An 11761-nucleotide genomic window follows, 5' to 3' on the forward strand; every position below is an offset into this window, starting at 1 on the left:
TGTGTGTGTGTGTGTGTTACTGGTAAGTAATGCTGACAGGTGAGAAGAAAGGCGGCTTCAAGAGCCGGAGCCAGCCCGTCAGCCAATCACATGCAAGCACACCCTTGACCCAGTTCGAGAGCCGCTCTGCACAATTCTTTCGCCTTGTTTCTGTGCAGCAAAACGCACACAACTTCTCCCACCTCCAACCCCTACGGAGATGGACCTCAATTCCGCACGGTTTGGTGTGTTTCCGGCGCGGGATTGGGAAAGCGAATGGTCGTAGAGTTGAAGCCATTCAGCTAGCTATATCATTGTTGAATCTCGGCCAAGATGGTTTCCAAACATGCTGTCATTGTCATCAACGGCAGTTCTACGAGCAGCGCGCGCGCGGAAAGGGGAAACAAAGGCACTCTATCCACTTGCATGCCGGCACAATCCTTCTATGCAGCTCGTCGTGTCAAAAGAACAGCTCCATGCTCGGGTCATTCCGTTCTAGGAAAGTATTTTCTCTGGACGGATGCGACGCTGCAACGCCGATCCCCGCAGGCCGACTCTTGGTCAGCCCCTCGAAGACATACATATACTCTATACAGCTCCTGCGACCACGGTCACCAGCGGCGTACCTAACAAATACGCAGACTTTGATATTTAATTATACTTTTATTCCGTCTGGTTTTCCATCAAGCTCAATTTCCCCACAACACTGAGCCCGCTGCCTCTAGACAAAGGTCCCCTTGTCTCAGACAACAAACTCCCTCAACAAGCTTCCTTCCCTTGACCACTCACTCAAAATCCTACCTACCATCAAACACTTCGTCCAGTCGCCTCCTCAAATCTCGGCTCCCGGCAGTCCGGCACTTGAGCCTGTCTGCCCAGGTGGAGCAACCTCAAAATCACGCAGCATTCATGCAGCCTGGCCAAAAATACCCTCCCTCTACACACATCGCCACGACACCGGCTGGTTTTCTTTCTTTGTCAATTGACTTGTAATTCAGGTTGCGAAACAGCCTCAGGTCATGAACGCTTTGCAACAATTTATTTTCAATAAAAGAGGGGAAAAGAGACTAACAACAGAGTCATTGGACAGTTGAACGACGGCTTCCACAAATATCTAGGGTAAGACGAATCTTACTCATCGTCAAAGCAAAGGTAAGACGCACACAACTCTAGATATTTAACTTTGTCTGCTTCCCACCGTCGGCGCCTTTTATTCTTGTATATTTCCTTTCTCCCTCCCAACTTGAACTTGCCTGCTATTCCTAGCGTCTTGCCGCGCCGGTTCTTCATCTTTTGCTACTCCTACTAGGAAGTACATATGTACACCAGCGACACCTCACCCATCGTCGAGCACAGTAGACATGGCCCGGGATGCCACGTTGGACACATATTCACATGCCATGTCGTCTCAACAATCATCGTGTCACTCTACTTGTTCGACAATCAATGCGCACATCCTAGAAACGATCTCCCGTTCTGTAATCCTTCATACTCGCTGCATCACATCACAGCGTCATACGTGCACCCAGATCCAAAGTAGAGTTTCAGAAATTCTATTGCCTTTACTTGCGTTCGATTCGGCATACATTGTTGTAAGAAATAAAGCTCTAGAATCGAGGTTCCACTCTTCCTCCTCTATATCCCTCTCGATCAACATTCAGAAAAATACTCTGGAGTAGTGGTAAAAAAAAAAAAGTAAGTGTCAAGAAGATGTCACGCTCTTCCAGACACGACGTGTCTGGACAGAGAGCTTTAAAAAAGAATAATCCTCTCCAGTCTCCAGAAGCAGTGCTCTGTGACTAGGTGAAAAAAAGGGGGGTGAAAAAGAATTTATATCCAAAAAATTGAGCCGCTGATCAATGAAATGACGTCAAAAAATATCAAAATCGCTTTCAACATTGACAGCCATATACAGAGGCTCGGATGTAAATCCTCACCACGGAGAGAGCCGAGACGGCGACATGCGCGGTTCTCTCCAGGGGTATCGAAGTGGTAAAAAAAAAATGAACGTCGTGGAGATGATGGGGCGCTGGGGACGGTGGTCTTTGTACGGGGTTTTCCCTCAACGCGCAGTGATTTTGTACACGTCAACTCGCCGACGCCTTAGTTCCAGCCGAGAGAGTTCTCAGTGGCAACGGGCGCCGAGATGTTGGCAGTGCGAGCAGAGCCCTGGCTGGTCTGGCTCTGGCCACCGTACGTACCACGGTTGTTGGGGCTGAGAAGAGCACCGCCCATCAGAGCAGGGCTGCCGTTGCCGGCGTACCGCATCTCCTCGGAGCGACCCTCGGAGCGACCGACAGACGAGATGGAGCTGGACCGGCGATGGTTCTGACGCTTGCGCTTGTAGCGGCGCGCGACGATGAACATGGCCGCACCGTACATGGCACCAAGACCAACAGCCCCCATGACAATACCGGCCGTGGTAGCACGCTGCTTGCCAGACTGTTGGCCAGTCTGGTCACCGCCGGAGCCAAAGGCATCGTTGCTGTTGTTGGAGCCGCCGCCGCCATTCTTGACACCCTCATCGTCGTTGTCACCGAGAACATCAATCGTGGGGTTGATAAGCGCCGTCAGGTTGTTGACAAGCTCCGAGGGGTTGTTGTACAGCTTCGAGTTGGGGGCCCAGATGCTAGACTTGAGCGAGTTGACCAGAGTCTCGGGGTAGTGGAGCTTGGCGAGCGTGGTAATGTATCCAGCAGTTTCGCGAGTGTCAAAGGGAACAAGCTTCGAGATCTGGACCTTGTCCACGTCAATGCCGTTAGCATCAGCAAGAGCCTTGGGAAGCAGGCGGAAGATCTGAGCGGCAGCAGCCGTGTTGCCGGAAACAAAGTCGTAGTTTAGAGGGAACTTGAAGCCAATCTGGATAGGGACCGTGTCCTTGGGAGCAGGCTTGTCGCCCTCCGCGGGAATAATGACCTTGGGGATATCCGAGGGCAGCGCCGTGGTAGTGGCGGCAGTCTGGGTCGTGGTCGGCGCAGTGAAGCTGAAGCTGGTAGGCTCGACAATCATCGTGGTAGGCAGCCAGTCGCTAGTACCAGAGCCAGTGCCAGTGGGAGCGATGCTTGTGACACCGGTCGGGGTAGCGGTCGAGGTGAAGGTCGTGGTCGTTGTGGTCTCGGCGACGGTGGTCTCGACGGCGGTGCTGGTAGGCACAATCGAAGTGGTGGTGGCAGGCTCAGTACCGTTGCTGGACAGGGACGAGGTGATGATACCAATATCAGTAGAGGTGGGCAGGGTGGTTGACGTGAGGGTTGCCGTCGTCGCGGTCTCCGTGCTGTTGACAGAGTCGGTGGGAGTCAGCGTCGGAGTCTGAATGCTCGTCTGTCCGCCAGTGGTGGTAGAGTTGCCACCGGGGAGAAGAGTCGGCGTCAGCGTTGGCGGCGTAAGGGTCGGGAAGCCTGTAGTTTGAGTGCTAGTCTCCGTAGAGCTTTGACCGCTCGTCTCAGTAGGGCTGCCTGAGGTAGGGGTAGCGGTAGTAGTAGTCTCGGTCGTAGAAATGGGAACCAGGCTGGTCGGTAGCAGGCTGGTCGGTAGCAAGCTCGTAGGTAGCAAGCTCGTGGGGGTCTGGGTACCTTCCGTGGGGGTCTGGGTACCCTCCGTGGAGGTAACATTGGTGGTAGTAGACTCAGAGGTGGGACCCGGCAGGATCGAGCTGACAATCGAGGTCAGGATAGGGAGGAGGCCGGTGCCGGTGCTGGTCGGCGTCTCGGTTGTCTGGATGCTAGTCTCTGGCGCAGTGCTGTTGGCAGCCTCGGTTGAGGACCCGGGCGTAGCCGACGGAACGGGGGCCGTCGAATCGGTAGTGGCCACGATCGAAGAACCGACGGGTGTGGAGGAAGTGGCAGGAGAAGAGCTCACAGGGGTAGTCTCGGGCTCAAGTGTGGTGCTGTTGCTAGATGAAGCCGGAGGGAGAATACCACCAATAATGGAGCTGATGGGATCCAGCAGGCCACCGCCGGAGCTCGAGGTAGCAGTCGTAGCAGGAGTGGTAGCAGGAGTGGTAGCAGGAGTGGTAGCAGGAGTGGTAGCAGGAGTCGTGCTGGCCGCGGTCTGGTGCGATGTCGGGGTGGCAGTCTCCTGCGGTGTAGTGGTAGACTGGGGAGCAGTGGCAGACTGGGCGGCGGTGGAAGACTCAGGAACGGAGGACGACTCGGGAGTGGTGGAAGACTGAGATTCGGCGGGGGTCGTGCTTCTGCTCGCACTCGACGCGGACGAGGAGGACGGGAAGATGACGCCGCTAGGTCCAACAAGGATGCCGGAGCGGGTGGTCGAGGGCCGGGGGCGTACGCTTCGAGTGGATGAGGTGGTAGGCTGTGGCTCCGGGTTAGGGTTGGCAACACCAGTGCCACCAGGCACAACGACGGTCTGGTCAACGATGACAGTGGTGGTGGGAGTGTCCTGGCTCTTGGTTTTGAAGAGGTTGGTAATGTCACTGAAGTCGTTGCCGCCGCCATTCTTGACGCCAAGGTCGCTCATGATGGAGCTGAAGAAGTCGCGCTTCACCTCCAGGTTGTCGTCGTCGGTGTCGCCATCGATGTCGAACTGAGCAGCATCATCCTTCTTGGCACGCTGGGGATAATAGATGCGCGGACGGTCAGCCTCGGCGACGGCTGAGGTGGCCAGGGCCAGAGTGGCGGCGAAAAAGAGGGCAGTCTTGGAAGGCATATTGAAGCGGGTTCAAGTCGTCGGATTAATCGTCGCAAAATGTTGTAATGATGGATATCTTGGTAGTTTAGCAAAGCAGTATGGTAGCAGCGTCGGCGAAGTAGCGTACGATCAGAATATTCTAGTAGCGAATGTACGTGACGATTGTCAAAGAGTGCAAATCTGGGATGGTCAGTATGGCATGGTTGGACGAGCGCACAGCGCGCCGCCCCAGCGTCGACAAAGCAGAATAGGCGTCAGGACAAGAGTCGCAATTCACATCGAGGGTCATGTTGAGAGCTGTGTGAATTTCCGATTGCAGTCTTTGCCGCCGTGTCGGTGCCAGGCGAGCTCGGGAAACGGGAGTCGTGAGGCGCGTCGCAAATTGAAGAGCTAACTCACATATAATCGAGCAAAGCGATATGTGCAGATCAGATCAAAAGAGTGACGGAACCAAAAAGATGGTTGCGGAAAATGGAAATCGCAAAACAATCCGCAAAAAGCAAGTCGGTAATGAGTGGAAAGGCACGCGGGCGTGGCAAGTCGTCGAGGAGGTGAATTAGGCGGCGGCGAGCATCGATCGGTGGTGGATAATTGCAAGTCTGCGAATGGTTACGCAGACATGGACCAAACTTGAATTACGAGGGCGAGGCGGGAAGAGGAAAGAATCGGGCAGCCGCACAAGTCGAAGAATTGGCGACGTGGAAACCCGAAACTACTCTCTTGGAACGATTGTCGAGGTCGGCGGTGGGAGGGGAAGGAAAGGTGAAGGGAAAGGAGTGGGAAAGGAGAGGGGGAGTGGCACAAGAAAAGAGAGGCGAGAATGGAGCCGCGGAATGCCAAATGGCGAACTGAGCGGAGGATGACCGTACCAGTGCCAGTCAGTACTACCAAGGGAACTAACTTGGGTACGGATAGTTAGTTAGGAGGGACACGGGCAGGATGGATGCGAGCGAGCTGAGGAAACTGGGAACACAGGGAATACTGACAAGGGGGGACGATGAGGAGCGAGACGAGCGTTGGACTGGACTGGACCAGCCAAAGCAAATGGTCGGAGCGGTTGTGGACTGTGGACGCGGCCGGTGGACTACTAAGGCACTGCTAGTTTAGTACCTGCAGGCATTGGGTCAACTACCGCGAAGAAAAATATTCTTACGAGATACCATTGATTGTGTGCAAAATCGCGCATGCATGCAGGTACCTTCCTATCCAGGTGGTGGGCGTTATTGCACCCGGAAATTATCCCCTACAGGCCACCCACAGCCTGCCAGTCCAGCGTTGCAGCGCTCCAGCAGTATCTGCCAGGGGATCCAAGACGGTGGGTGTGCTAGGGCCAGGCCGCCAGGGGCAAGAGGGGACCAAGCACCACCACTGTCCACCCGTACGAGGTACCACTGCCGTACCGGTGCTGGAATGCAATGATGGGTGGACGCGATCCAGCACACGTGTCGACTAAAATAAGAAGTCACTGTACAAATTACATTATGCTGTTCCTAGTATTCATCTCCAATGCTTTGCATTTACCAATTTGTGCAACCAGTGCTTTGTGCCTGTTTGTACGGATATTTCGAATATATTGTAGAGACTCCCGTATTGAGTTGATTGCGGCCAAGCCCTGTTGTCAACCACTCACTGCGCCGACTGCTCTCACTCCCACTCGTTTGAGTGGTCAGGGCCCACTTCTATCGCTAGACTCGGCCTAGCCACCTTTCTTCCTGCAGCGTGACCCCTGCCAGCCGCCTGCAGTCAGCGCCTGGCAGATACATTCCCCCGCCACCACTTCCCCACCACCTGCGCATGTACCTGGCTAGCACCAGCCCTGGTGGATCGGCGGCGTCCCCCTGCTGGGAAATTGCGCCACGCTAGCTCAGGCACACGGTGAGCTTGGGATCCACGGCGAAGGGAGGGAAACAAAGACGAACAGTCACAAGGCTGCTGGCTGGCTGTTTTTATCTTTTGTCGTTGTCATTTCGTTTAATCTTTCGCCATCCTGCTGGAAAAAACACAACATCGGCAAACCAGTGTGCTCGCCTGCATTTACCATTCCATCGCGATTGATGTGCCCGTGACGGGGCCGCCAAGCCCACGAGCATAATTTACATTCTTTGTACTCAGTACATTGTTTAATTGCCCGTCTTCAGCATCTTTACAGTTACTCAGCCCCACCCTCCATTGTACTGTGTACGTTTCCGCGTCGGGTACAGCTACGCCACACGCTCACGATTGGTCCACCAAAGCCACGCCGCAGTTACCAACTCGGTTCTCCCTTTTGGTGCGGCAGCTAACACGACGCTAGTAATAACGTGTCCGTCCAACGAAAAATGCTTGCGGCCACCTGAAATCACTTTTCAGAAACGACTTCTTCACAGCCATCAGTCCATCCGTCAGTACGGAGCATATCCCTTTTTTGCCTACCGGAGTAAAACGTAAAACCATTGCTTTCTGCGAGCCTGTAATTACCACTCAGGTGCTTCCAATATTGCCGGCGCCACACCGTACCACCACCGTCTCAGTACGCCGTGCCAGCTGGCAAGCTCTGTTTGCTACGCCCGCCAGCTGCTGGTACTCACACACCCACATATGTATCCCGAGCAAACATACCCAAGATAGTCTCCCTCCACCACCACCGTCTGCGTCTGCATCTGCATCTGCATGAGCAATCATCAACCTTGTCTCTCTCAACATTTCCATCTTCTGCCACTCCCTCTCCGTACCCGTGCAGCCTCGACGCGACTCGCTCAGCTCTCAAAGCCTCGACACTGATGGAATGCCAAATGTCGCAAAGCCACTGTCTCGCTTCTGTCTCTCCACCAGAGCCTCGCCGCCTAAAAAAAGCACTCGCACGCCCTTTTCAGTATGGCTTGTGCCTCACCGTTCGAAACTTCTTTGATGCCCGTCCCGCCGATTTGCCCATCCACTAGCTCAATGACCAAGTGGTCCCGTTGGATGTCTTCGTTCTTGCTATTTCCGGCAACCCTCGCGCACATCGTCGTGATTCCCCTGCGATAAAATCTCATTCCTTGTCTTAAGTCATTAACTGGAAAGTGGCTAAATGGCTCACAGATTCTCCCCGCGGCTCATTACCCTGGCACAAAAACCAATCGCCAGCTCATTTCGCCCATGACCTCCCCGCCGAGTATCCGTACCAGTAAAGTCGGCAAAAACATGCCCGCGGATGCCCTAGGGCACATGCTTGGCTTCGGGCCCAACTGGTGATACTGTACTCCGTACGCTTCAGGTTTGCCTGGTGCCCATCACGCTGCCCCAGACCAGATTCCGCCATGGCCCCCGATGAGCCAGAGTCCAGACCTTTCGCATTGACGATCAGCAGTACAACCCCTGCTGCTGTGGCAAAACAATCCATTCCTAGCCTAGCCAGTCTCTCAACCTTGTTGTTGTCACCTCAGACCTGCGTGCTATTATTGCACCAACAATCCAAAAAGCAAAAATAGCCTGCAACCAACGAGATAACACTGAGACATGTTTTCTTGTTCCCTTGCGTCTAAAAAGAATTCTCGCAATTCTCTCGCAAAAGGAAGGAAATCATAGCGGAAGAATGAACCCCTCTCCCCCGTGTTTCAGATTCCGCACCCCACGCGTTGGAATGCTCTCCCTCGGCATAACGAGACCGTCATTGCCACGCGGGAATGCGTCTGCAATCAAGAAACTGGTTAATGCAAAACGCGCAAGCTAGACCAATCATGTCAGAATTGGAGTCAGCATGTGTGTACAAATTATGCCAGCTCTTGACGATGCTTTGTCAACATGTCGATTCCTGCCGCGCCAAGCTGTCCTGTTTTATGCCGCGCCACACAATCACGGCGTGCCCGGTCAGAGTCCATCGACTTGTGATCTTGTCGGCATAATATCGCATAGTGTTTCTGTGCAGTATGGAGTACATATTGGCAAGCTGCCAGACTCGCTTGGCGCACGGCCCCGTCTGAAGCTCTTTGGCCGTCCATACCAGCACCGTTTCATTGTTCAAATCAAACTCTATTCCCGGAGTCGATCCCAGGTATTCTATCAACTAGCGAAACTTTTCTATTTTGTGACTATTAAATTGGCAATCAATCACGGCACGCAAGGCGAGGTCCGGATCTGCTCCGCGAGATGCCCGCGGGCAAGGGTACGATTCATTTCCACGCCAGCGACGGGGCGGCAAAGTAGGACGAAGTTCACTTCTCGGCTTGACCTGCCGAGCTTGAGGATGATAACCATTTTCTCAGATGTCTGTGGTCGGTCTCTTTGACTTTTCGCTGCGGTGAGCCTGCTGCTCCTGTATTATCTGTTCTGTCGAAAGAACAAAACACTCCGAGTCCATGATCCGATCAGAAAGCCACAATTTGGCCTTGCATGGGCTATCCTGGACATGGAATCAACTCACCGAGTCCAGTATTTGTTCGTATGTATGCCCCCAAACGCAGGTCATCGCCAGAGTAGCACAGATGCCGGCTCGCTGCCTCTTACATCGCGTCATCACTACCCTACACACATGTCACTGCTTCATTCCGGCCACATTATCCTCAGCTCTAGCCCCTATTGTATGCTGCAGTGCATAGATGGAGCAAGTGCGTCGTGGCTTATTAATGTTGTGGTCTTTTGGGGGGGCTGCGACAATGATGCAGCGGTGTGTAATTTGTATGCATGTGTTCTCCTGATGCCTTGCACCTTGGGACTATTGTGGGCTCACATGCATTTTTCGCGGTTCTTTGTAAAGATTGAACGCCTGACAGAGGTAACTAACAAAACGAAAAAAAGGACGGCAAAAATAGTTAATCACACTTCGGACGCCTATATCCGTCACTGCGCGGTTGATAGTGTGCAAGTACTGTACACATGTCACTCAAACGGCTAATGTTGTCGCCTGCCGACGGTAACTATGCAATTGTCCGTCTCGCAGCCCCCTCCATCCATCTACGCAAAACAGCTGCTGAAGCGGAACCTGGTCGATTGCTCGGACGTCAGAGTGCGGATGAACCGAGTTTGGCCTGAACTTTTCACGCACGCGTGCGTTCTCTATGTCTGTGACTTGTCGCAGGATGGAAGGTGTTTTGTTTCTTCCGAGGCAGCAGGGGGTAAAAAGAAAAAAAGAACGTCTGTGACCTGGTTCTACGATACGATTGCCGTCTATTCCGGGAATAAGATGATGTCTATTATCGTCTTTTATTTTCTTCTTGGGTTCTCAACTTGGCTGTATGAGAGTGCATTGTGACGTCGGCCCCCCAACCGCTCAAGTTGAACTGAAAGCGCGGTGATGGATTGTAGTCATGGAAATGGCCGGAGGAATGCAAAATGAAAAGTGCAAGAGCTTCTTGTTCTTCCAGTGCATTTTCAAATCCCTCGCCGCTTTGCGAACAAGCCTGTGTCGGGTCAACATCAAGGCGCAGCCTGTTACAACGACGGGCGCCGACCGGACGGCCAAAGCGCGGCGCGCCAAGCACAGCCTCGATTCTCCCCACGATGGTGCGAAGAGACTGAACGCTCGGAACTCGTAGCGTCTCTCGGCTGGGCGTTTGCCGACACTTTCTTCACCTCGGTGACTGCGAGGCCGTGCTCAAGCTGCGCTGCTGTCGTCGAGTGGGTTTGTTACCGACAACCCGGGCATCTAACCAACGTGACGGGTCTGAGAGCAAGAAAACACACTAGTCTGTATTTACCGTTTTACTACTGGTTAATAATCGTGACTGTAGAGATTTACTGAGTGTTTATTGCATATAGGGTGCGGTCGGACTGTTCTGGTGAGCTGGCCAAACGAGCTGTAAGGGAGCGGGACTCACACTCGGCGACCCTTTCACTTGATTACCGCTGCTTTCAGAGATATACTGACCAAAGTTGGAGCCCTTTCTGTTCTGTGATATTGCCATGTTAGTATTGCGAATATGTCGGACTGTGGCTCCTAAGGATCGAGTGACGGGCTGCTTTGCACTGGGCTGTTGATATTCAGGCACCTGAGTTCAAGACATTGCAATGTTCATACCGATGACATGATGCAACGAATGCGACTGACTATTGTTTTCAGTACCTGCAGTTTCGAGCCCAAAACCATGACATGATGCCACTCTACTACCATGCATGACGGCTCACAACACAGCCATTGCGAATTACATCACCGCCGCCATGGTTTTGAAGATGTTGCGATTCCTGAAATTATGTTATATTAAAAAAAAAGTCATGGCTCTGCTCATTTGCTTTAAAACACTGCGCTAAACCCCTCGTCTCCTATACACTGATTTCGCTGACTGTAATCTACCAGAACAAAACAGCCTGGTTATCTTCAACGGGCGAGCACCTGCCGCCGAGCCAAGGGCGACCCACCTTTGACAACCGATACATGAATAATAGTTGCAAACGGATATCATTTCCGATCAATACATAACAAAGTAAAAGAACAACAAAAAGACAGCTACTATGGTATGCGAGATGCTGCATCGTCCCATGACAAGACGACGACAAACTTGCGCCTCTGCCAGTACCGAGGTGTCGTGTGTGTGTGTGTGGAGGATGATGTGTTGTGCAGGAGATGCGAGCTAGCGTGGGATCCCAACGACATCGCGCCACGACCGACGCGGTACTGCCGCCTGCCTGTCCAATACGGCGACGGCGGCGGCTGCCATCTTCGTCGCTTGCACCGCCCTGGCCGATCCGGTCTGTGGCGCCACTGAACGTGACTGCCGCGCCCGCGCCCGTGGCGCCTGCACGTTCCTTGCGGCGCCGGCGGCGCCGGCGCCTGACGTTTCCACGCGCGGTGATGTCCGCGCGCGGTCGCTGCCACGAGTTGGTGCTGCCTCGTCGCTGGCGCTTCGGCTCCTCGTGCTACGACTGAGGGGCCGCGCCGCCCGCGCGCCCCTTGCGGCGGCCGTGTCCGTGAGTACTGTCCCAGTCGGGTGGCGGCTGCCGTCGGCCTGCCGCTTCCTCGCCCGCGGCGGCGGCTCATCCTCGTCCACAGATCGACTTCGCCTTGCTGCCGCGCTGCCGCTGCTCTCACCCAACTGCGGCGACTGCGGCGTCAGCAGCTTGGACAGCTGCGTCTTGACCCACGCTACCAGATCAGCCTGCATTTCCCCACAGTGCATGAACCAGGCCCGCGCGCTGTGAGGCCCGGGCGTGGTGAAAGACGGGTGCCCGGACGGCCGCGGGG

The 11761-nt window shown here is 54.1% G+C and overlaps 3 protein-coding genes across 3 annotated transcripts; 2 read left to right on the plus strand and 1 right to left on the minus strand.

The window, feature by feature from the left end:
- Nucleotides 1–2082: 2082 nt before the first annotated feature.
- CCM_08741 (uncharacterized protein) lies at nt 2083–4644 on the minus strand (the record flags this gene model as incomplete). The annotated part of the gene is made up of 1 exon (XM_006673877.1): nt 2083–4644. One exon carries the CDS (start codon nt 4642–4644, stop codon nt 2083–2085), a length of 2562 nt encoding a protein of 853 aa, XP_006673940.1.
- A 1170-nt stretch (nt 4645–5814) lies between these two features.
- On the plus strand, nt 5815–7839 carry CCM_08742 (uncharacterized protein; the record flags this gene model as incomplete). Its single annotated transcript, XM_006673878.1, has 7 exons — nt 5815–5820; nt 5876–6004; nt 6435–6682; nt 6976–7010; nt 7091–7135; nt 7281–7477; nt 7687–7839. 7 exons carry the CDS (start codon nt 5815–5817, stop codon nt 7837–7839), a joined length of 813 nt encoding a protein of 270 aa, XP_006673941.1.
- Nucleotides 7840–7904: 65 nt separating this feature from the next.
- CCM_08743 (uncharacterized protein) lies at nt 7905–8075 on the plus strand (the record flags this gene model as incomplete). Its single annotated transcript, XM_006673879.1, has 1 exon — nt 7905–8075. One exon carries the CDS (start codon nt 7905–7907, stop codon nt 8073–8075), a length of 171 nt encoding a protein of 56 aa, XP_006673942.1.
- Nucleotides 8076–11761: the final 3686 nt, after the last annotated feature.

Source organism: Cordyceps militaris (assembly GCF_000225605.1).
Source record: "Cordyceps militaris CM01 unplaced genomic scaffold CCM_S00007, whole genome shotgun sequence".
Classification (NCBI taxonomy): Eukaryota; Fungi; Ascomycota; class Sordariomycetes; order Hypocreales; family Cordycipitaceae; genus Cordyceps; species Cordyceps militaris.